Raw genomic sequence first — 25,591 nt, 5'->3', positions numbered from 1 at the left:
CTCGGGCTTAGCTTAGACTGGCTGTTGGCATCTCTTCCAGCTCACCTAGTAACTAGTTGCTTTTCGACCACATCACTAGTTTGTTTAACATTTGTATGATACTTTACTTATAATTTTACTTTATCAGTGAAACGACAATGGTATTGCCAATTGCGCACATTCACTGTTACTTGCTTCCTCTCTTTCAGTCACTTGATCATACACACACACACACACACACACACACACACACTATGTGTTATAATTATCCTTTGGCTAAAAAAACAAACAACAACCTGGGAACACATGCAACATAGCACACAGGTTTGTAACAAGGCAATCATTTAGTAGGAAGTCTTCCATGCTGGACTTCAGCGTTTATGTATTTTGGACCTTGTTGTTCGGATAAAGATAGCCTAGTCGCTGCTCTGACAACAGAATATCAGGCGCTATCATACTGAGCACAGCCAAGGAGCAGTGCTGTTTTTTACGGCCAGCTCACCACTACCTTCTACAAAGGCTCTGTGGATATTCATCTTGGGCTGCATCACCATGTTGTTTGGGGTCCATTAATGACAGCTTTGAGAAGTGTAGCACACTCACAGCATGTGTGAAAGACCCCTCAGTCTGTTTGCTCTGGCAGGTTTCAGCAGCATCTGGACCATTTTCACAAGGTCCTACGCTTGTTTCCGCATGTTGTCAGACAACACTGCTGCCATTCACTACATGAAACTAAAACACAGGCTGTTTTTCCTGTCCTTTTTCTTTTTTTACTCATAATTGAGTTTTTGTCAAGCACTTACACTTACTTAAGTTGGTATAACCCTGGTCTTTTTTAACCCCAACTATACTATAGTAGCTATATACAAATATGAAGTACACATGCATCTGAAAATGTTCCCTTCTGACATTAAAAATCAAACATTGAGCATCATCTTCAGACTATGTTTTTTAATAATACATTTTGTTACCAATACGGTAATCCCTCGTTACTTACAGTTAGTGCGTTCCAGGACCACCAGCAAAAAATGAAATTCTGCAATACAGCGACAAACTATTTATTTTATTATTTACAGTAATTTAAACGCTTATAAACCCTCCCCGCACTGATATTAAGCCACTGTATTATCTTTTCTTACACTGTCATAGATTGTTTAAAGCGCTTTAAGTGTTTCTTTAATACACAGAAGTGTGCAGCGCTCGAGAGTCTCGGAACGCAGCGCACTTCTGGAGGCTGTCAGCCAATGGCATCCATGTACGGTATGAGGTGACTACCTACTAAAAATCTGCGATGAGGTGAAGCCGGGCATCTTGAAGCACGAATACGCGAGGGATTGCTGTACTTATTATTTAGAAAACAAAAAAACCTAGATCTATATGAGTTTATGCGATCTCTATGAGTTAATGTGATTTAAAATTATTATGTAAGGTCTGCAGCTCTAGACAACAGAGCAGTTAGTGTTGTAGCATAGTAAGCACACAGTAGTTTCTGTTTAAAATAAGCTATCATGTTGGAATGATGGTACTGAATTTGCTTGCTAAGACAGAATTAATTGTAGCCAGGAATGGTAATGGATAGGAATTATTCTGCCACCTCAGTCCTTTTATTCATGAGAAGACAAATCTGACATGTGGAGAATGAATCGTAAGGCCTCCCCTGTGTCAAACCATTTATATTACACATATGGACACATGGATACATATAAGTGACATGAGGAATACTCAGCAATAAACAATCACCAGAAAAATTATTGTGGAAATTGAGAAGTGTGTCAGTGCTGTAAGCTGATCATCACTCACTGTTACAACACTGTCACACAAACATGCACTGGTGGCTGTACTGCATGTACAACACCGATCAAAACTGGAAAACCATGTCCAAACTGTTGACTGGCATTAAAAATTCATTATAGGATTTTTTTTTAAAAACCTGAATTGGGCTTGTTATTATAATGATAAAAGTAATAATAAATCTTTTATTTAACAGGGACCTTGCATGACAAATATGTTACACAGACCTGAGATAGCTGAAAGCTAATTTTCATCTGCAGTCTCCAGACAAATGCTGAAATACAACAGGTTTATGAAAATCTTACATCATAAAGCAACCCCCCCCCCAACACACCCATAAATCCACAAACATTAACAGGAAACATTAAGAACAGATCAACTTACCACCATTAAAATGCAAACCATATAATGTGCAATTTACTATTCTTGAACAGTAGAAACAACTCTAGTGGTCACAGCTTTGACTGTTCTTCAATCATTTCTTTAGGTTCGGTTTAAACTGACGTAGGGTGTCATATTCTCGTATATATAACAGCAGTGAGTTCTATTCAGCTTTGACGGAGAAACAGTTTTGCCCAAATGCAGAGGACTAAAAGTTCACATAGCAGTCCCCTCTGGAAGTGGCTCAAGTTGTTCTAATACTTGTTTCATCACATGATTTTACAAAAGCTTTAAGGGGTGGTGGTGGCAGGTTATGCAAAATTTTCATAGGTAAGCAACTTGCATTTCTTCACAATAGTACAGTGTGGTAAAAGACTTATCTAATATTTTAAGAACTTGTTTGTACAGACGTAATGACTGTAGCACAGTATTAGATTAAAGAGATCAAGTAGTGATGCAGCACTTAAGATGTGGAATTATCGATGCATGTTACAGCTTTGCAACTTCCTCATCTGCGGGCAAATATATCTGAATTGGAATAAATTAACTTTTACAGTTTTCATCAAGTTTCCTATGAACTTTTTTTAAAGATAAAGCACTGCCCAATACTACACCTACATACGTGACAGACTGTACCTCTAAAAGTTTTTCACCTTTCAGAATAATTTCAGGTGCTGGTTGAGGATTATTTCTTGTATATCATTTCTTGTTTTCCGTTTCCCAGATTTATGATTTAAACCATTCCAATGTTATATCTGAAATATTATGAGATGATAATAATTCGTCAAAAGGATCTCATGGTTTACCATGTCAAACGCCTTTCTCAGGTCTAAAAAAAATGGCTTGGTTTACTTTCACCTGGGGCTTTTCTGTTCAGGAGTTTTGATGTTCTATGTGTGTCGGCACTGGTCCTTTCCAGGTTCTCCAGCTTTCACCCACCACCAAAATCACAACAGACAGCACAAACTGGTCACTATAAATTGACTGTTGACTGGTTGTATGAGAGAAGAGGATGCTGAAGACAGGGTTAGATGTAGGCAACTGATTTTGCTGTGGCAACCCACAGCAAATCAGTGGCGACCCCTGAAGGGAAAAGAAGGAGAGGTGAAGTACATTTGTTGAAGGGATATTAGGTAGATGGTGTAAAAATCACATGGTCCCAGTGTTTTTTGACATACCCTGGACTTCGCACCTTTTTTTGTGCAGCCTGCTTACTGTGCCTGTTAATAGGTAAAGTAACCAGCTATTTTGCACATCCACAAAGGTATAATTTAACTCAGTACTACATCTATGTCTTCCTGTAGCATCGGTGCCTTGTTTGCATACCTGTGTTGCCCTGATACACCCATGTGTGGGGCCTTGATAGAACAATACATGTCATGTTCATGCCATGTGGGTCACAGGTTAGAAATGCTAACAGCTACTTTCATGGTGCTTGACCAGACAGTGTGGCTCATATGTCATGGAAACCAATTCAAATACAAAGACTCGTGGATATGTTCCTGTAAGCACATTTAGAGCATTTAGAAATTGTTAGACACATACACATAGACTTCCTTTCAGCAATGTAGGTACTTTTCCAGAATCTATTAATTAGATACTGTCTCAATGTCAGGTGCTTGGGTGTCTTTACACGTTTTTTGTCACATTTTTTGTTATAGCACTTTTTTTTCTTGTTTTGCCATCCTAGTGCTTTGGCCTCACAGTTCAAAACATTTGTTCCCATCTCAATTTTAACCCTACCCCTAATTTTCTAGTGTCCCTTAGATTTTGACTTATCTATCAAAAAGGACAACACTCATCATGTCCTTAGTAAATTGGTTATACTATGGGTCATATAAATATCACAGACATTGGAAAACAAACAAGGTTTCTATGTGATTTAGCGGAAGGTAGCAGGTCTCATGTACAAAGCAGATGACCTTTTGGTCTTGTTACAGTCTCATGCTGTCTCCGTGTCTAAACGTGGCTGAGGTTTTCTGGGCGATGATTTCAAACAGAATCAGACTTCTGTTAACTAAGATGACACCTTGAATATCACACTGCTGCCATTGATCTACCAACCACCAATCATCAAGTTTCATAGCACCAAAACACATCATAAGTTATATCAAGGTGCTTTCAAAGAAGGACAGATGTAGGCTCACTCCTTATTACACACCCGACATGTCCAACAAACCCTCATGATGAAAAGCTCAGTGACAGTGGGAAAGAAAAACTACAGGCACAAACATTGAGCAGGCTCCAGACTCATTCTGGGTGGTGTCTTAGTTCATCACTAAGCAGAGGATTGTGGGCCTTTTCAAGATTATGGTTGAGCAGTTTCTGAATCAGAGAAAGGAGAACCCCACACTAGCTAGCTGTTCATAGTTTGCTCATGGTTCTGGCTTTTTTGTTCTACATGAAAGATTTATTGCTCATCTTTCAGATCATATTGGGTGCCCACAATTCCCTAGATATACTATAATCAAAGATTACAATACAGATTCTTTTTCCTTAGAGTGATGCTGCATATTGCTTTATTTCTTTACTGTTTGGTGACTACTGTATATAGTTTGTCAAAATGCAATGACCTTTTTCATCAAAGAATCACTGATGAAAATCTACAACCGCTGTGCACTTATATCTGAAGGACAGGGAAATGTGCCAGTGTGCTTGTGCATCTTTGTCATCACAGATTTCACACAACACTGCTATGATTATTCATCTCATTATCAAGTGTCAACTGTGCAACAAACTAAACAAACTGTTCATGCCTCACTCAAGAGTCATAAACAATTGTTCCATGCCCAGAACCTCTAGCTAAGCAGAACCAAGACATTGACTGCACTAAATATGTGTCCAACCATTTAGCTTTAGGCCAAAAAAACCTCTGCCCAATGACTATCCCCTAAAAAAGAATGGGATCTTCACATAACCAAAATGTCAGAAGTTGGAATTCCACAAAAATAAAAATACATACGACATCTTTACCACTGAATCGAGGTAGATCAGAATGAGAATTTGAAGAACTGTTCCTCATTGGGATGTTTTTTTTGTTTTCCGTCTGTTTTTTGTAGGAAAGCCTTTATCAGTACTGTGTGAAGCCCTGCTAAGCAAACTAGAATGTTATGCAGTGGAGTGCATGAGTTTTGCAGGGTTAGGGAAAAACTGCAGTCAAAATGTAATTGGTCTTTTCATGCGTTATACTCCAACCTTCTACTAATATAGTATACTATACATTATCATAACAAAATAAGGGCTGTCATTGTGTGCTTTGAAAAACAGTATGCTGTTGAAAAACATTTTAGCAATGATGAACTGGAAGATAGTAACAATGCCCATCGGCTGCCTTTATATTCTGTACAAACATCAATGCTGCCAACATTAATCCAAATGTATCCCTTCATTTTTTCCATTTTTTTTCTACCTCTGCTGAAGGAATGTTATCCTTGGGGCTGTAGAGGCTAAGCCAAGCTTTAAGCCACTGAGGGATTCCACCACACTGACGTGAATGATGCACTGAAGTGCTTAAAAGTCCAACACGGCTCTTTATGTTGTATTAGCGTGTTTCATTTTCATTAAGTTTCTCAGTTAACTTTAGCGAGAGTTAACATCAAATAGCAAAAAATTCAGCATTCAGTGGTCAAACAACTGAATTGTCTCAGTCTCCATGTTGGCGAACGTCTCCATGAACATAAATACATTGTGGGTTCGTTTCCTGTTCAGAAGTTCACAGAGATGTGGAGACAAGAAGCAAACGCTGCAGATGATGCCAACAGGAAAGAAGAAAAGACCACATGAAGTCTGACATGAGAGCAAACTGTTAACTTAGTCTGAGATTTGCCGAGTCATTTTAACATGATGTGAATTCTGAATCTATGACATGTTAATGGTACACTTTACAGATCATTAGCATTTGCCTAAATCATCTTCCCATGTTGGTGTGTTTGGCCCGTATCCATGGTCCTGAAGCCTAGTTAGACCGTGTTCATCATCTTCATCTTCCACACAATGGCCAACACAAAAATTTCAATGTTTCATGTCTTTTTAAGTTTTAGTTAAAATGAATGTTCAACTGTTCATTTATGGAGCCAGCCATTAAACTAGAAAGAAATAGGGCTGTTGTATTTTTTGTTTGTTTGTTTGTTTGTTTTATTAAAAAACAAAAAAATACCCCCTGTTTTTTGACAAATCACGCCCTGCCTATAACTATCAAAGGCATTATGCATTTGAACAAACTCTCAACCATTTTCTAGAACTGGTGAAAATGTTGTTTCCATGGTTATCTATTCACCTCAGGGTCATTTTAAATTTGACTTCAATTTTATTTGAATTTCTGTTGTAGTTGCAGCTCCCCACACACTCTCACATGCACTGTCATACACACAGGGATGATGGGTGAGGGCTCTGCACTGTGAGATAAGATAGGTCAAATGCAGTTCTGGGCTCAGTGTGGGTGTTGAGGGGGCTGCATGGTGAATAGCAATGTCCAAAACTAATCGGGATTAACTTCTAATCGCTTTAACCACTGGCCTGCTATGCAAATCAGCTCAATTATGGGCACAGGCCCTCGCTTCTGATTGGCCCTTATCATGACTGCGCTAGGACATGCAGGAGAGGGTGGGGGATGGACTGGTAGGCCATAGCATGGTTGCTGACTTGGAATGAACTGCTGCTGCCTAGGTCCTTCTAAAAATAGAAAACTCATTCTCTATTCTTTTTATGTACAGTACATGTAGTCTATTTTCACGCAGAATTGTCTTCTTCTTTACTTTCTCTTTCCAATTCAAATTCATTCTTGGCAAATTTTCTCTGGCTTTTACCAACACTATTCTGTCAATACCCTGAATAGTCAATTCTATGTGTCTGTGCCAGAAATGGACACAAACATAAAAGCATGTTTGTTTGATTTAAAGTACATTGGAGCAATGCGTCCCAATCCCTACAACTGTTTTTATTTAATGGTAGATAATTTGAGTAACAAAAATGAGAGGCATAATATTTCAATCGCTTTGATTATTCACATATGTTTCGGGTGAACATGAATGAAAGCAATTGCTCTTTATGCACGGCCACCTATATTCCCTAAAAACTATACGTGTTTTAATTATTGTCAGACAGCCTCCAGATGTCCAACTGGAGGCGGGTCCTCAATATCTTGGATTGAATATTGATGAAATAAATATGCTTCATTTGTCTGGGCTGGCCATTATATGTTAATGAGCTTCCTCTTCCAATGCCTGCCACCCACTTTCTAAATGTCGTACACATGCGCTACGTGCACACTAGAGGTAAGATCTTAAGCCCGAGTCCAAGCCCGACCAGACCCGAAATTTGTGCCGGGTCGGGCTCAAAAAGTCAGTTATTAAGTTCGGTTCAAGTCGGGCTGGATTTTTTTTGGACTCGGGCTCGAGCTTAAGAACTTGTGATTATGTATCTCAAACTATCTATGGATATTAAACTAAGGAATACCCTTATAAAATAAATGATTTAGGTAAAACAGAGAAGGCGCTGTATGAGAAATATAAAACACCTTCTCAGTTCCCTCCGTGTGTCAGCTGTATATCCTCCTGTTACTATACCTCTCTGATCGTATGCACTGAAAGTAGACGTAAGATCTTAAGCCCGAATCCAAGTCCGACGGGCCTGGTCGGGCTCAAAATGTCAGGTCTGGCTTTAATACCCGCGGGCTCGGGTCGGGCTATAATACCCGCGGGCTCGGGTCGGGTCGGGCTATAATACCGTCGGGCTCGGGTCGGGTCGGGCTGGATTTTTTAGGCCCGATCTTACTTTTAGTGCACGTACAGCACCGTTCACTCCCACGTAGCGGTTGTCCTGAGGTTTTAACCTTTCAGTGTTGTGATGGAGCTGCTTATACACGTGTTGATTAACCCACTTATGCGGTTACGTGTGGAAGGAGATTTTTTTGAAAGTGATGTCGTGTGGATTTAAATTTTTCTCTGTTTTTTTTCAAAAAGACCCATCTACGTGTGGATGGGGTCTAAAGCAGAGCTAACTAGTTAGCCAAATACTAGCTGACTTCAACAACTGAGGAACGTTCAGTGTCTAGCTCTCAGCCAAGACGTTGTCACACACAGCTACCTTGACCTGAACTTGAACCACCTCAGGGGATGAACACCTCCTTATCCGGGGAGAGGGGGGCGTTCTAGCAGATGGGCTCAGGATATGTCAGTCACTCTGTCAGTCATTCCCATCGTTACGTCAAGACTGGCGCTGATCTGCAACAAATTGTTTCTGTGGAGTTTTGCGCAATTTTCCAATTTTCTGTTGATAGAGGAAGCGTTTGCTTTCCAGATTCAAGAAGTTGGTAGGATTGGGGAGGACCACTATGTATATGTAGAGACCAGAAAAAAATGTTTTTCATGATAGGACCCCTTTAAATCTCTGACCAGCTAACACTACTGTATGATATGGGTTTTAAAGCACATGTAAAAGGGCCCACACACAGTCCAGGTTCATAAAAGGAAAGGAAATAGTTTGAGGTAAAACAGTCAGACTCCTGACAAATCCTGGACGACCAATAGTGATGCGGTGAACTATGCATGTGTGCAAGTTCTGGGGAAAATCATTTGTTTACAGTGGTTGATGAAACTTTCCATGGAGATTCAGATAATGCCAGTTCTCATCCGTGCTTCACGAGAGTAAGCACGTCATGAATTGGCGTTTGCAGGTACATGTGATGCATCCTTGAAATATCAATATATACACACTACAGTATATCACTGCACCAGTAACCTGAACACACCTCATTTTAAGAACAAAACTCCCATGGAGACACAAATGAGTGTGAAGCCAGTGCTCAGCCATTGTCAGGCAAGATTACTAGGCGTAACAGTGACATTTTGTTGGATATTAGCACTGACTTTTTTCCATGCACCAGGCAAGAAATACTCAAAATGGCTTACAATTCACACGCTGGTTCATTCAGGGTGAAGTCAGGTATTATATGTTGCTGAGTTCATCTATAACATAAGTTTACTGGCTTGTCGTCCATCAGTGCTCTGAGGAGAAACATGATTTTTTCATCTTAGTCGAAATATTTGCAGAGACATGAAAACTATTAGTAAATTTTTTTTTTTTAAAAACAAGGTCAGTAAAGACATTAATGTTTAATCTGGGATTGGTTTTGAAAGTAAATGACAACTGATGTTTTCTAGCTGATTGGGGTGCCATTTCAGCAAATAAAAAAAAGCCTGTCTGTGTTGTTCAGGAGGAAACAGATGAGAACAAAAAGATCGGAGCTGATCTTATTTGTGTTTACATATGCAGTGTAAATTAGAAGGGTGGATTTTAATTACATTTGTTTTTGGAGAGGTTGGAAAGAGCCCAAGGATCAATTCATTATATTTTGATTCTGACATTGAAAAAACAAACAAAACCAAAAAAAAAAACTTAGTTTGACATTGGTTTGTGGGCTCTGAGTACTGTGTAGTTTGCCAAAAATGTGGCATAAAAATGTTGGGACTTGATAAAACTCACGGTCCACTCTGCTGTCTATGTCTAAATACTGACTCAGTGACTCTGAAGTTTGAACTTGGCTGTACTTACATTTCAGCCTCAAAGTAAAACTGAATCTTTGTTCAAGTACCTTGAAGCTTTATCTTAAGCCTCAATGAGCTGAACAATCACCTATGAGAGCCTAATTAAAGCAGCAACTTCAGCGCTATCATAACTTTGATATTCAGATGGTCTAATGACTTTTTGATGACATGATACACTACAGTAGTAAAATAAGATAAGATAAAGCTTTATTAGCTTTCGTTAGTAAGACAGTGGCATGTTTCTTTACCATTCTGTTTCTGGTTTTTGTTTCCACAGTTATGGACGAGTATATGCTGCCGACCCCTACAACCATGCCCTCACTCCAGCAGCCACATACAGCGTTGGTGCCGTGGTACGAACTTTGTGCCGAGCAAATCATGTTGTCCATCCATTGTCATGCATCATGTCACATCTTATTTGCATTGTAACTAAACGGAACTCCTATTTTGTAGCGCATGTCACTTTGCATGCTCATTTTTACACTTTTGAGTGGCTTCATTACTTATAGTCCAATGAAAATAACAAAGCCCTAATTCTTGCATTTGTGTTTTTGGTGTGAGTCATAGTGAAGTGGGTAGGCCTGATATATTTCTGGTAAGACAACTGTCAGCAGATTCCCATCCCAGATTCCCATCGATTACATTAGAGCATTTTGGCACACACCCACAAGGGAATGTCATGCTATGGCTGTTGATCTGTGGTCCATCTGCAGTACTGCATACCCCTTTGCAACCAAAAGCAGTTCAAAAGGCTGGTTTTTTGAGTCAATACCCAATCAAAAAGACGCTAAATCCATTCATGCAAGAAGGGGTAATCAATGAGGAAACGTGGTACCCTAGTTCAACCACAACAATAACTATGTCAGGGACTGGAGCTAGGATTATGGACGGTACATATACATCACATTGCTAGTTATAAAGTTAATTTGCAATAGTAATCAAAGACTGTCGGAAGGATTGCTGGGTAGGTGGGGTTGAATCAAGTTTAGAGTGAATCTTCATTGCTTTGCTAGAGAAGGAACAACCTGCTAATTAGCAGACATAAGAATTAACACCAAAGAACTGAAACTGAGCAGGATGGAGCTCAGAACCTTGCTGGCTGAGAATCAAACCACTAACCTTCTGACTATTGGATAAGTTCAACCTCCTAAGACACGGTTGATGATGACTATCATAGAACCACTAATTTCACAAACACAGCGTGACTCAGTGTCGATATGTCTGCATTGTGGTCCTGACATTGATCACGTGTCCCTTCAGCCAGTGGAGTCAACATTAGAAATACAAGCTGTCACTATCATGGAACCAGCATCAGATTGGATTTGGTGGAACAGTTGTTAGGGAGCAGTAGACAACCCTCCCCCTCAGACCCTTACTCACCCTGGACCAGGAGTGCTGGTAGCTCACTATACCTGTAATGACTTATAAAGATTATAATGCAGTCTCCAGAATCATGTCAGTTCTGGAAGCGTAGATACATTTATTACTCTTTCTGAAATCTGCTTAAGACCATCCACCTTATCAACGAAACAAGAACATATTTGATTAAATACAATAGCAAAATCTGAATATGAAGAGAAGTCGATCAACAAGAAATGCTTTTTCACCTTCTGCCTGCCGCATGATAGTTGATTAAATTAGCTCAAGCATCCCATAGACTGACATTTAGCTTATTTTGAATTACTTGAATCCATTTACAAACAAGTGTTGCAGAAGACTGTGAAGGGGGTCCAGCACTAAATTTAATGCAATTTTTACAGAAAAAAAGGTCACTAAGCATGAAATTATCAGCATTATAGATATAGAATGCAATTAATATTTGGTTCTCTTTGACGAAGGCAGTGGAGACTTGAGCTGACTATTCAGATCTTCCCTTGCTTCATCTCCTCCCTACTACCCTTCCCCCATCCCGTTCTCTTCTTCAGTTGCTGTGCATGAGCTTTTCTGCAGTGCTGACATCTCCTCACTTAAACTTAATTGAATTTGTCTGTGCTGCTAACGGCAGTCCAAATGACACATTAATCCTGCCTGTAAAAGGTGATGAATGTCTTCATGCCTTGGCAGCCCAGTCCATGTTAGTTATTATATTTCTAATTTGGTGGATACCACCTCACCCCGCACTCCCTGGTAATGAAATAATTAGTCATTTTGATAATTAAATCCCTTGTGGTGCCACAGCTGCAGGGAGGAGGCGAGTGAGGAAAGAAATGCGAGGGAAAGCTTCGGCGGACTGGAGGAAAAGATTGTCAAACTTAATGGTTAGTCGCAAACAACACGCTTCAAACTGAACAGACATCCAGGCTCAGCTGTCGTGTAATTAATCATCAAACTCTGTTGTGAATGTTTGCAAACAAAAAGAAAATGACTTGCATCATAAGTTCTCAGTCTGTACACCAATTAGTCTCGGTACCACCACCAGCATTTTAAAGCTGCACTAAACTGGATCTTATTTTGAATTCTGTGATATTTCTTTGTTTGGTCCATTATTTGCATCAGCTGTGATGTCATGCATAACTTTTGTCCAGAATTTGTGACCCATGAAAGATATGTAATTAAACAGTGGTAGTGGTGACTGGTAGTTAAACTGCGCTTCCATTTTTATCATCATACATTTCATATAGTGGAGACTTTTATGAGACTACAAAAAAATTGGCGCCATAAAATCAAAGGGGTTTTGTCCTTTGATTTACTTCAGTTACTGCTCTATTTTAGGCCAATTCATTATCAGAGGGGTATTTGATTTTTAGGGACGTTTGACCCTTGAACAAATGGCCATTTACTTCAGTCGAGTGTCTTTTTTTTGACTGACACCTGGCTCATTGCTGTTCAACCAGTGTCCCTGATGGACACCCATGTGATCCTTGGCTGTTGGACTCTGTGCCTCCACCATCTGCCGCTTGTGTTAAAGCACCATCTGTGTCCACATGAGCAATGTACTGTACAGATATTTAAGGAAGTAGGAGAGCTGCTCAACATACTGTATGTGTTTCGTAGATCGTGTGATGCCATGCATTCATTGTTAATCAGGTCAAATCTGTCTTGTGACTGCGAGATTTTCATTGTGTTTATTCCGGACTGTGATGATGATGTAAAAAAAAAACCTTAAAAAATGAAAATTTAAAATTTAAAAAAAATTAAAAATGACCGGAGACGTGCATGTGTTCTTTCTTACAATTTTCCTGACTTTTTTCAGTTAATAGTTTTGTCTGCTGATTCATTTTTCACTGATTTACCAAAAAAAAAAAAAGTTTTCATCTAGCACACACACGCACGCGCACGCACGCACGCACGCACACACACACACCCACACACACACACACACACACACACACAAACACACACAGTCATTTTGCAGGAATAAAAAAATCCCTCTCTATTCATGGGACTTATTCCAATTAATTCAGCTTGTTCTGTACATTGTTCCCTTGAATCAATACAACTCGAAGCCCCAGCCCTTCTGAGAGAAGTCATGTGGATGCATGAAGATGGTGCACTCATTCATCCCAATGAACTGCCTTTTGCGTTTTACACATCAATCCTACAGATTCATTCATTCATTTTTTTCATTCATTCATTTTTTTGACTTCATTTCGTCTTCTCCTCCACTTGCTCATCGTTGTATTAATTGGATTTCTTTCACTTAGCGGTTGGCATGTTCCCCTGGCATGAAGCGTCTTGCGGTGCTTGCTGCATGACGATTGCTCCGGTCATTGGTCTTTTCATCCCCCGTGGGTGGTGTGCGTTGGAGGAACGGTAACGTAATGGTGACATTTTAGTTGTGCTTTTGTTTAGGACTCAGAGGTTGAAGAGGTTTGTGTGTGTTTGTGTGTTTTCATGCCTTTGTGTGTGTGTACTTTGATATTTCATTAATTATATTTGTCTGTGTTACATTCTCTCATGAGTGTATATGTCTGTGTGTATGTCCTCATGTCATATTTCAGAATGCTTTCGCCCCACTGACAGATGCCAAAACTCGGAGCCACGCCGACGACGTGGGGCTGGTGCTGTCCTCTCTCCAGGCTAGTATATACCGGGGAGGCTACAGCCGCTTCGCACCCTATTAGCAACACCTCCAACCGATCCTCAACCTTCCAGCAAGAGAGAAACAAAGAGTGTGTGAGCGAGTGTATGAACAAATGACAGAGTTATAAGAGGAGAGATGTTACTGAGGCCTGGGTATTGCAATATATGCAGTTTGTGCATCATTTCAGTCTCCTAAGAGAGAAGAACAAAAAATGACAGCTGATATTTTTCATCTTATACCTCAGATATTTTGTGCTGTGTATTTTGATATTGTGGGTTTTTAATTTCTAAGGATTTAAATATAGACTATCAGCTGTAAAGGTTTTTTTTCCATGGTACTAATAGAGAGCCGCTAGAGTAATAACTAGAACACGGAGAAAATATTTATCCGATCTAATCGCTAGGGTAGTATAGAATAGTCACACCTGAGGGTTTTTATGTTTTGTAAGAGTGGTAAAGTGACTATGCCAATTTATTGTTGTTTCACTGTCTCAGCTCCTTTGGCCTACCCCAGTCGGTTTACAATGATAATTTTTTTATTGGCCTTTTGCTTTGGAAGAAGTAAATAATCCTTAAAAAATGGTCAAACAGTTCTTCAGTGAACTCTAGAGACCTGGATTTGTTTGATGATTTCTGTGTTTTCAGTCCATCATCTTGAGGCCACATCTTTTTTCTTATGACGGAGTACAAACTTTTTATTGTTACTTTCCTGTAGCAAAGTAATAATGTTGTGTGCATAAAGTCATAATAATGATCTTAAGAGGAAAAAAAAAAAAAAACACGCATTGCTTCCAAAAAGAAAATGAGTGATAACGTAATTTTGATTGTGTGTTATTATTAAAAGTAGTACTGTCTCAAATATGAGTCAACAAGCATTCACTATCAGAGATGGTGTTTTCTGAGCCAAATCAGATTGTGATTTGTGTGTGATTTACATAAAACTGATGATTCAGCTATGCTAAGTCTGAAGTCATGCAAGACCACATGTTGTTATGTGTTATGTGCTTGTTTTTTGTACATAGTCCCCAAACTAAAATTTTTAATCTGTTCTGCCAGTGTTATAATTTGACCCCTCTGCCTCCACTATTTCTAAATCTTCTGTTCTATCAGCTTCTTTATCCACGCATGCATTTTTCTGCTTACTCAGGTCTGAAACATGGGGGCAGCAGTCTCAGTAGAGAGACCCAGAACAGAGCAGAACATTCTTGTGCTCAGATTGTTGAATATTTTACAGACAAAGTGGAGTTAGACACTTTATGAATGCACCTTCACCGTGGGTTTATGTCTGTCATTAACTGTTTTAATGAGAAGAACTTTGGACTTCTTGTTGGTCAGTGGCTGCAGTCCGTGTTTTGTTAGCACCGAGCCACAATGCACAAATGCCAGACTTTATTTTGACGCCAACATTACCACGCATGCACAGATGGGCACATGGACATTTGCTGCCTGGGAGATGGGCATGCTGACACTGATACAGTACGTCTCTGCACTGTAACTGTGCATAAGACAGAAGCCTACAGCCTTCTTTCTCTTTACTCTCAACAGCTGGTAGCAAGTTAACTTTGACCTGAATTGTCTGCATTCCAAATTCCATCTTGTGATCAGGAGTCAGTGAGTCAGAAGAACTTTTGTGTCTTTTGCTGAAAGCAAAGCATTTTTAAAACCCCAAGCTTTTTTTTGTCAAACCAAGATGTTTCTTAGTTATAAAAATTATATTTGTCTATCTGGTGATTGTCAAGTCAAGATCAGTGAAGAAAAGAAAACTAGCATTACAGCTCTTCCCAGCTTCTGTGGCAGGTGTACTTTTCTTTGAGAGAATGTTTTGGTCGTCATATATTCAGGTTGTGGATTTATTGACTAAATAATGTGGATTTATCTTTTCACACTTTAAGCCAAAGGTTCTGGTGGATATATCTGGCATGTTTTATGTCTATCATCAAGACTACATAGTTATGAATTAGGAAATTTAAAAAAAAAAAAAAAAAAGATTGCTAATGGCAACTAAATACTTCAGTCATGCAAGTGCTTCGCCCTCATGCTGAGATATGGAAAAGAATTAGGGCCCAATGAATAGTAGTAATAATAATGCTAATGCTAATGCTAATAATAATACTAATGATCATAATAATAAAAGTTTTTTAATAATAATAGGAATAATAATTATTATTATAATAAAAAAAAATTATGTGGCTCTAATCCTCTCCCGTACTGAGTAATGTTGGCCATCCAGATATAGATGTTTTTATATTAACTTCCAATATAGTCATTAGTATAGCTAATGGTTTTTATATTACTGGAGAAATTTAAATATATATTGCAGTGACCATTGCCACTGTATCTATTTTTTTTAATTTACTTTGCTTTTTTAATTTTCTTTAATAACCAAATTTGAAGGGGGTAAAATATAATAATCCAACAATGTATATTATACTTGAGATGTGCAGTGAAAAATGTTGTCTTATATGAAATACACAACTGCATAATGTTTTACATTTAGGTGAGTAGTTAAGTCAGTTGTTAAGGAGAACTCTCTCTTTTTTATCGAGTCATATTTTAATTTTTATTACAAAGAGTTAGCTCAATGTAGATACTCACATTCATGTACTTTTGTTCAAATCTACCATTTGTTTATGCAATTTGTAATTTTCAGATGAACCTGAGACATATCAGTGCTGTTGTTGTAATTTTTTTCAGTGTTTAGTTTTTCAGATTTTATTTTTTTCTTGACATGTCTTAATGTGATCTTTTTTGTTATTTTTTAAAAACCCAACCTTTACTCTTTGGGGATTTAACTGTTTGAATATTACAATACTAAATAAATATTAGAAATTTGTGAACAAGCTAATCTATGATGTAAATATAGAAATTTATGAAATCTGTAGTGTATTTGAAAAGCGCTACATGGGCAACAGGAGCTCTGCTATGGCTGCATTGCAAGCCAGCCTTTGGGCTGCTTCTTGTGCTATGTTCTGTTTACAATTACTAGACATCAATTAGTGGCATTGTTAAATAGCTCCCTTTTTGTATTTATAAGAAACGAAGTATGAAGAACTCTCAGATGCATCATGTTATAAAAATAAGTCAGTGGTTAGATCCTTGGTCCCTTGATGAGAACTTGGGAAAATTTCATCACTATGCTGAATGTCTGACTCCACAGATACTTTATACAAGCTCTGCTTCCAGTAGATGTTGTTCAAAACAAGGCTTCCTACCCAGTCATTGTATGTGCATGTACTATGGTTCTTCCACGAATCAATAACCATCAATAAAGTTTGATTTTCTCAGCATGTTTCTCTCTATTTCCTTTTCATTATTTGCTTTTTTTAAAGAATATCACCTTCCTGTATCTGGGCATGTTTTACTCTATATTTCCTCACTTTTATATCTTGTCAATGATTCTCTTATCCAAGCCCAAAAAACAAAGTTAGACAAAGCAGAACACAAATATGAACAGCAGGTTTCTTTGAGCAAAGAACCCCATCTACTTTCCTTCCAGATGACACACCAAGTACTCTCCTACCTGTCTCCCTGATCACATTAGCTGTAGTTGTCCAGTCATCTGGAAGCACCTCCTGACCACCCAGAGCCTGTCTTAACTCCTTCCTGAAAGTCATGCAACACTCTTCCTTTTTTTTAGCTTCCACCATTTCGTCTTCTGCTCTGCCTTTGTCCTCTTCATCTTCCTCACCACCAGAGTCATCCTACATACCACCATCCTATGCTGTTTGGCTACACTCTCACCTACCACTACTTTACAGTCACTGCTCTCCTTCAGGTTACACCATCTACACAAGATGTAGTCTACCTGTGTGCTCCTACCTTCACTCTTATAGGTCACTCTATGTTGCTGCCTCTTCTGGAAGAAAGTATTCACTACAGCCATTTCCATCCTTTTTGCAAAGTCAACCACCATCTGTCCTTCTGTGTTCCTCTCCTGGATACCAAACCCATCACCTACTCATCATCTCTGTTTCCTGCACCAACATGTCCATTGAAGTCTGCACCAATGACAACTATCTCACTTCTAGGTATGATCTCTATCACTTCATCAAAGTCCAACCAGAATTTCTCCTTCTCCTCCAGCTCACATCCTACCTGTGGAGCATACCCACTAACAACATTGAACATCACACCTTCTATTTCTAGCTTCAGACTCATCACTCTATCCGAAACTCTTTTTACCTCCAGGACATTCCTAACAAACTCCTCCTTCAAGATAACTCCTACTCCATTTCTCTTTCTATCTACACCATGATAGAACAACTTGAACCCTGCTCCTAAACTTCTAGCCTTGCTACCTTTCCACCTGGTCTCCTGGACACACAGTATGTCTACCTTCCTCCTCTGCATCATGTCAACCAACTCTCTACCTTTTCCTGTCATAGTTCCAACATTCAACGTCCCTACTCTCAGTCCTCAGTCCGGATGCCCTTCCTGACGCAACCCTCTGTATTTATCCGGGCTTGGGACCGGCACAATAAGACACTGGCTTGTGTCCTCTTGTGGCTACATTGCAAAAGTTATATTATGATGGAAGAATATATAATAACCTTCAGCAAGAACATCCTGAAACTGTAGAAAATAAGCTGGGTCATCGGCCACCCCATCTACATAGACATGAGTCCAATGTTATTTTGTATTCTGATAGTCTGATACACAAAACTTTGTTGAAGCTTTGTTCATAAATGTTAATTAAAAACTCGTAAATACATTTGTCACTCATAATTTTACGGAAATCCAATTAGCACATATTAAGTATCACATGCCTTCAGTATATCTACATAGCTGACCATTTTTCTCCTGTCCTCCAATCTGATGAATAGGAATAGTAACACCACCTATTATTCAGCTATTATTTCACAAATACTTTGGGATCAAGTGAAATATTTATGTCATCCCTGCTTTCTAATTAAAGCAGAGAGAAGAATTACACTCCAAGTCGTTTCGATTAGTGTAATTAGAAAAAATTTAGCCAAGGGGATAGGCAGAAAGATAAGCAATATAAATGTTTAAATTTGATGAAGGGCTCACATTACAGAAGGTAATTATGTCTCGCGAGTGTAGAAACAGGTGATCAATAATTAATGGATAGCAGGCCAGTGATGCTGATATAATTCAAACTGCGTTTTTGTTCTGCAGTTGAAGCTAAAAATGTTCAGCAAGGGTTTTCTTTAAGTTCTGGATTCTGATCAGAGATGAGAAAAAGACTGAGCTGAGGGATATGACTTTTTTCTTCTTTGTTTTTTGTCTGCATGTATACTCATAGTTTAACACCACAAAATGACATCAATGACATCAATGAATGTTTTAGTTTTGCAGCAAAATCTTTTTTTAAATATTTTATTGTATGCACGTGACCATCACTGTTACTCTCTGGGAAGTATGTTATCAATCTTTATTAGAATTTCTTATTGTGAGCCAGGGAAATGCTGCACCTTTGTGTGTTAGTGGGGAAACCAGAAGATACACGGAGAGAAAACACAAACAGGGTAGTGGATAGACAGGCAGTGCTGCAGTGGAAGAGACTTGAGCTGTTTCATTATTTCTCACAACAAACATTTTAATACTCAATGTTATAAAACAGTAGATTAGTGGAGGTCCTGACAGTATAGAATAGGTCACCAGAGGAAAACAGTGCAGAGGGAACAAAGAGGGCATAAGATTAATGAGATGTCTGAGGAGAGACTCATCACATTCTGACAGGACCCAACGGTTCTCAACAATTGGACTCGACAGAAGCTGGTAGGCCCTGAACCAACATGCATGTGTGATGGAAACCAACGCCCAGAGAGGCTACCAGAACCCAGCAGGGCCAGGCTAGCAGAGCACCCCCAACCCAGGCCAGCCAGGGGTATCCAGAAGCCATCACCTGAAGACCCAGGGACTATTATGAGGCAGCAACCGCCACCATGTATTCTCCGTCTGTGAACGGCTTCCCACTCCCTGTGATATCCTGAGCTGCCACAGAACTAGGAGCTGGAGTTGAGTTTGGAGAGTTGATCCATGTCCTGAAAGTTTATTTGCTCTGTTCAACTTTCTGAAGCAGTTCTGAAGTCATTCTCCTTCACTCATCTTCAGTTGGGTATTTATCAGCAAAAGTTGAGTGTTTGTTGTGTAAATGTCTTTAATTTTTTGTTGTTTGCTAATTTCTCGTCACTTGATAAGCAGAAAGGTAAGCCAGTGTCATTGGTGGTGAAAGCAAAAGAATCTGTCCAGTCAGAATTTAACTATCTTCTCGAGACTTTTCTGTTTGGGGATTTTTTCATGGTTAGCTTACCGTGGGGGTCACACACTCAAGAAGCAGAGGCTGCCTGCAGGTAAAAGCGAGGGTTGTAGACGTGGGAGCCACTGTCAGGAGGCTGAAAGAGCACATGCAGCTCCAGAGCTGTGAGTTGCCAACCCCCACTATAGGTTCTAAGTCATCCAGGTCCAGGTAAATCCAAAAGAGCAAAAAAAATAAAGTTTTCGTTGAAGACATTTCACCTCTCACCAAAAAGGCTTCTACACTTCTGACTGACTGTTAGAGAATCCAGATTCTTAAACTCCTTTTGGAGCAGGACCCAGATACAGGACTGAAACCAATGCGTCTAGTTAGAAGTTGTTATCATTTATAAGGAAGGTGTTGTTCCACCCACCCTCACGTGAGCTGTTATGTTAAGCTGCACCCAGGTGTGATGGTTGTCGATGGAGGTCAATGCTGCATTGTAGGTGGCTGATGGATGTGTCTTAATCCTCCTCCTCTGTTCAGAGTGGGTTTCTCCAGTTTGACAAAAATGGCTTCTTTAACTCAAACCATCTGTCTACCCTGATAAACACTGTACATGACTGTCCTCAAAGGAGTAGCCTGTCTTTCAGGTGGACTGCTGAGCCTAGTCCTGAGGAGTTGCCTCTCCTGCATTGATCCATGCTCTTGTGGAGCCGTTGTTTGGTCTGTGCAATGAACCATTCACTGCATTCCTCACCGCACTGGACAGCAGACACTAAATTACTCTGTTTGAGGTGTTTTGACCTTATGCCAGACCAGCTTCTGTCTTAGTGTGTTACCAGGTTTGAAGTGCATGAGAATCAAGTCCAGTTGACTCATCACTTTGTAGTTGCTTTCCAGCGATCTTCAAACTTTGGGGCATGCTTCTGTAACACTGGTCAAGTAATCATCGCAATTATGATGCACTTTTTTGATGAGGCACTTTTCCTTCTTTTGCTTGAAGTGTTGTTTTAGTAGTTTGTCTTTCTCTTGAAAAAGCAATGCCTGAATCTTCTTTTCCTTTCGGCTTTTCCCTTCAGGTGTCGCCACAGCGAATCAGTTGCCTCCATCTAACCCTGTCTTCTGCATCCTCTTCTCTCACACCAACTACCTTCATGTCCTCTTTCACTACATCCATAAATCTCCTCTTCGGTCTTCCTCTAGGCCTCCTGCTTGGAAGTTCAAAATTCAGCATCCTTCTACCAATGTATTCATTATCTCTCCATTGGGACATGTCCAAACCATCTCAGTCTGGCCTCTCTGACTTTATCTCCAAAACCTCTAACATGTGCTGTCCCTCTGATGTACTCATTCCTGATCCTATCCTTCCTGGTCACTCCCAAAGAGAACCTCAGCATCTTCATCTCTGCTACCTCCAGCTCTGTCTCCTGTCTTTTCCTCAGTGACACTGTCTCTAGACCAAACAACATCGCTGGTCTCACCACAGTTTTGTACACCTTTCCTTTCATTTTAGCTGAAACTCTTCTGTCACACATCACACCTGACACTTTCCTCCACCTGTTCCATCCTGCCTGGACACGCTTCTTCACCTCTTTTCCACACTCTCCATTGCTCTGGACTGTTGAGCCTAAGTACTTCAAATCCTCCACCTTCTTGATCTCTTCTCCCTGTAACCTCACTCTTCCACTTGGGTCCCTCTCATTCACACACATGTACTCTGTCTTACTGCGGCTAACCTTCATTCCTCTCCTTTCCAGGACAAACCTCCACCTCTCTAGCTTTCTCCTCCACCTGTTCCCTGCTCTCACTGCAGATCACAATGTCATCTGCAAACATCATAGTACCTGTAAGATTCCTCCATAGTTCCATGAGTAAATGTCTGGTGGATGCTGGGAGTATCCCTTTTATCGGCATCCACCAGCGGGTTTGGGGATTGCCGCCACAATAGACAGCAGCTGTCTCAACAATGGAGATGGAGAACAGTCCACTTCGACTCAATGCCCCCAGCCTCCCTCAGGATCTGAAAGAAGCTCTCCCAGAAGAAGGAGTTCAAGACAACGCTGACAGAGGGTTTCACCAGACGTTCCCAACAGACTTTGATGACATGTTTGGGCCTACCAAATATGTCGAGCTCCTGCTGTTGTCATGGAAGAAGGGATATGGACCCAAATGTAGGACACAGTTGACACAGCTTTTGTCCATGATTTATTCAGAAACGTAAACTTAACTACAGACACGGGCAGGAATGCAAACAGAACGCAGGCAGAACAAGGCAGGAACAAAACAGAACTACAGGACAGACATTGGAAGTAAATTACAGGGCAAGACTTCAGGACCAACCTTTAGGAAACTAACCGACAAAAAGCTCTGACAAAACCTGGCTTAAACAGCCTCATGACAATTAGCCAAATTGAGTCCAGGTGTAGAGACCAGCCAGGGGTGTGAAGATGAGCCTCAGGTGTGGAGAGGACCAACAGGTGTAGAGCCGAGGCTGCACCCACAAGTTTGGCCTCTCTCCCTGCCACACACCAGCACAGCCACACAGACCCGTGACAGTACTCCCCCCCTCCCCAAGGGACGGCCCCCGACTTCCCAAAAACGGTCCCGGGAAGGGTCAGGGTTTTGCTTCCGAACCGAGTGGAGTCCAGGGTCGGAAACAGGATCTAGAACTGGCTGGGATCCAGGTGCAGGAACTGGTTGGGATCCAGGAACTGGCTGGGGTGCAGAAACAGGCTGGGGTGCAGGAACAGGCTGGAGTGCAGGAACGGGTTGGGATGCAGGAACGGACCCAGATGCAGGAACGGGCTCAGATGCAGGAACAGACTCGGGCTTAGATGCAGGAACAGACTCGGGCTTAGATGCAGGAACAGACTCGGGCTCAGACATGGAAGCAGGCTGGCGTCCGGGCGTGGGGACCGGAGCAGGCTGGCATCTGGGCGCGGACACTGGAGTAGGCTGACGTCTGGGCGTGGGGACCAGAACAGGCTGGGGTCGGGGCGTGGGGACAGGAGTCAACACTGCAACAGGCTCGGGGTCAGGCAAAAAAACTGGAGCTGAAATACCAGCGTAGGCTGCCAGCAATGACATGGTGGCTTTCTCCACTCGGCAGCCAGTTCTGGATTTCAGAACTTGCTGCTGGCCGGGGCAGCAAGAATGTCGTGTCCACTGGGTCCAGTTCTGGCTGGTTCATTCTGTCATGGACGACAGGATATGGACCCAAGTGCAGGACACAGTTGGCACAGCTTTGGTCCATGATTTAATCAAAAAAACTGAAACTGAAACTTAACTACAGACACGGGCAGGAAGGCAAGGACAACGCAGGCAGAACAAGACAGGAACAAAACAGAACTCAGGACAGACTTTGGAACTAAACTACAGGACAAGACTTCAGGACCAACCTTTAGGAAACGAAGTGGCTTAAAAAGCCTCATGAAAATTAGCCAAATTGAGGCCAGGTATCGAGACCAGCCACGGGTGTTAGGATGAACTTCAGGTGTGGAGAGGACCAACAGGTGTAGAGCTGAGGCTACACCCACAAGTCTGGCCTCCGAACCGTGACAGCTGTCCAGCTCACCACCAGATGTGATTGGTTGACCGCTCTGCCTCTTTCTTCACCCGGGTTCCAAGACATGCAGCCAGAGATCCTATCCAACAAATTAAATTGCTGACCTCTGGCGTCCTGGTACCATGGTATTCATTATTAATAAAATGTGACTAGCACAGAATTCCAATACCAGAATGCCACTCTCACTCAAATCACCTCCTCCAGGTCTTGCCCACTTTATTATTAAAGTCCCCAGAAGAAGGAGTCCCCAGTCAGAGGACTATTTAGTACACCGTCCAGGGAATGTGTGCTCCTTACAGCTGTTCGGCCCTTGGGGCAACATAACAATGACACACTCATCCGCAACCCAAAGGAACAACCTTCTTGTTGTCCAGGGTAAACTTCAACATATGGCGGCTGAGCTGTGGGTCTATAAGCAAGCCCACGCCAGCTCGCCTCCTCTCACTGTGGGAAACACCAGAGAAGTGGTGCCTATATCTAAGGGTTGAGTTCTGGAGCCAAAGCTGTTTGTGGAGGTGAGTCCGACTATAACGACTGTAACTCTCAACCTCTCTCACAAGCTTGGGCTCCAGCTCCACATTTATGCTGTTTTTACCAAAAGACGAGGGGGAAGAGAGCCTCATCCACTTGGCAAGCAGAACTGCCACCTTCAGACTTAAGTTCATCCAATGGTTTCTGACCAGACGAACAAATTTAGCGTGGAGAGAAGTAGCCAACTTTTTAAAAAATTTAAATCATTGACCCTTCTCAAACGCAGTTCAGAAAGAACAATTACTTGTTCTTTCAGTTTAGTTGTTCGATAAACTAGAACAATTAGTTGTTCCAGTTTACCAAGCCAGGTTGGATGTTCGAAGTGAAGCCATGCCTGGGCTGTTGATAGACCTGAACTGAACTAAGATACTGACCCTCCAACAGTTGCTAGAGAAGGCAAGGGCAGCATTGACGGATATGCAGATTATCCACTCTGTTCACGTGTAGCTCAAACATCAAAGGGTGCAAGAACTGTGAGAAACTCAGCCTGCACACAGTCAACAAGGAAGTCCTCTATGAAAACTTTGTGAAAGTTATAAAACCAGTAAAGACCGTGTGACAGCGCTACCACTGCCTGGACCAGAAGCTGAGGGGAAATGGATGGGTCCCACAGTGAAGGGTTTTCTCAAAACCTCATATTTAAATCGTCCTGTGGAGGGTTTTACATGGTGCCATCGTCTCCAATCCTTTTATCTCTGCTCTTTAGCCTGCTATGTCAAACCTTTATGTCTCCATCATGACACAGTGTTTTATGTTTTTAGTGAGGGTAAAATACTTGCTGGGCTGTTTTCAAAATGTTTTCGATTTGTTCAGTGAAAATGTGTAGTATTAGAAATTTTATTTATGATGCAGGATACAAAGAAAAATAAATAAAAAATGTGGGAGTTCTTAAACTCAATTTCTGGTGAAATTAAATTCACAATCTATGTAACCAGAAAGAACAAACTTTAGAATAAAGATGGTCAAGAAGCAGCTTCAGTAATTTGATGTATTGTCAAATGTCAATGGAGACTAGAATTCAGTTTTTTACAAAATCACAATTAATTTAGATACTTATAAAAACATTTGGTGTCACAATAATATCCTTTGCACTTAAGTTGAAGATCAACTCAAAATCACAAATTTCATCACTGAGGGAACACTGCACTGATTTATCTTTTTTAATCGTAATTATTTTTTTATTAATGATTTTTTAATTTGAAGCACTTTAGAACTTTCCTGTTGATATGTTTAACTGTACATTTATGAATGTGAAAAAAGTGTTTTTCTTCACAATTTATGATTATGATTATTATTATTATCATTATTATCATTATTATTAGGAGTGGTAGTAGGAACAGTAGTACTAGTTTGCAGTTTACTTGAAGAAATTTTCTGCAGAACAACACAAGATCCAGAAGCTTGTCACCATCCAACCAGAGGTGGAGATCGAGCTGCATGTAACAGGGTATTAAATGATTGTTGTCATGTGACTCCATTGTTTAGAGAGCACTAATGGTAGTGAACATTTCAAGTGTTGTTGTTTATCTCATCCGCCATCTTTTGATCACAAAACCCGGCATGCTGTGTCAT

The 25,591-nt window shown here is 40.6% G+C and overlaps 1 protein-coding gene across 13 annotated transcripts in view; it reads left to right on the top strand.

The window, feature by feature from the left end:
* Positions 1–25,591, top strand: part of rbfox1 (RNA binding fox-1 homolog 1) — a 106,422-nt gene that overhangs the window by 70,602 nt on the left and 10,229 nt on the right. For 3 of the 13 annotated variants that reach the window (XM_068336017.1, XM_068336018.1, XM_068336022.1), the window contains 2 exons: positions 9,973–10,048; positions 13,659–13,714. In XM_068336017.1, coding sequence (XP_068192118.1) covers positions 9,973–10,048; positions 13,659–13,714 — 132 coding nt within the window. Of the gene's footprint in view, positions 1–9,972; positions 10,049–11,873; positions 12,808–13,636; positions 17,006–25,591 lie in introns of those variants that run through there. The other 10 variants (XR_011038308.1, XM_068336024.1, XM_068336025.1 and 7 more) reach the window with 8 other exon arrangements.

Source organism: Antennarius striatus, chromosome 16 (genome assembly GCF_040054535.1).
Source record: "Antennarius striatus isolate MH-2024 chromosome 16, ASM4005453v1, whole genome shotgun sequence".
Taxonomy (NCBI): domain Eukaryota; kingdom Metazoa; phylum Chordata; class Actinopteri; order Lophiiformes; family Antennariidae; genus Antennarius; species Antennarius striatus.
This window is presented reverse-complemented; position numbering and strand designations above follow the sequence as displayed.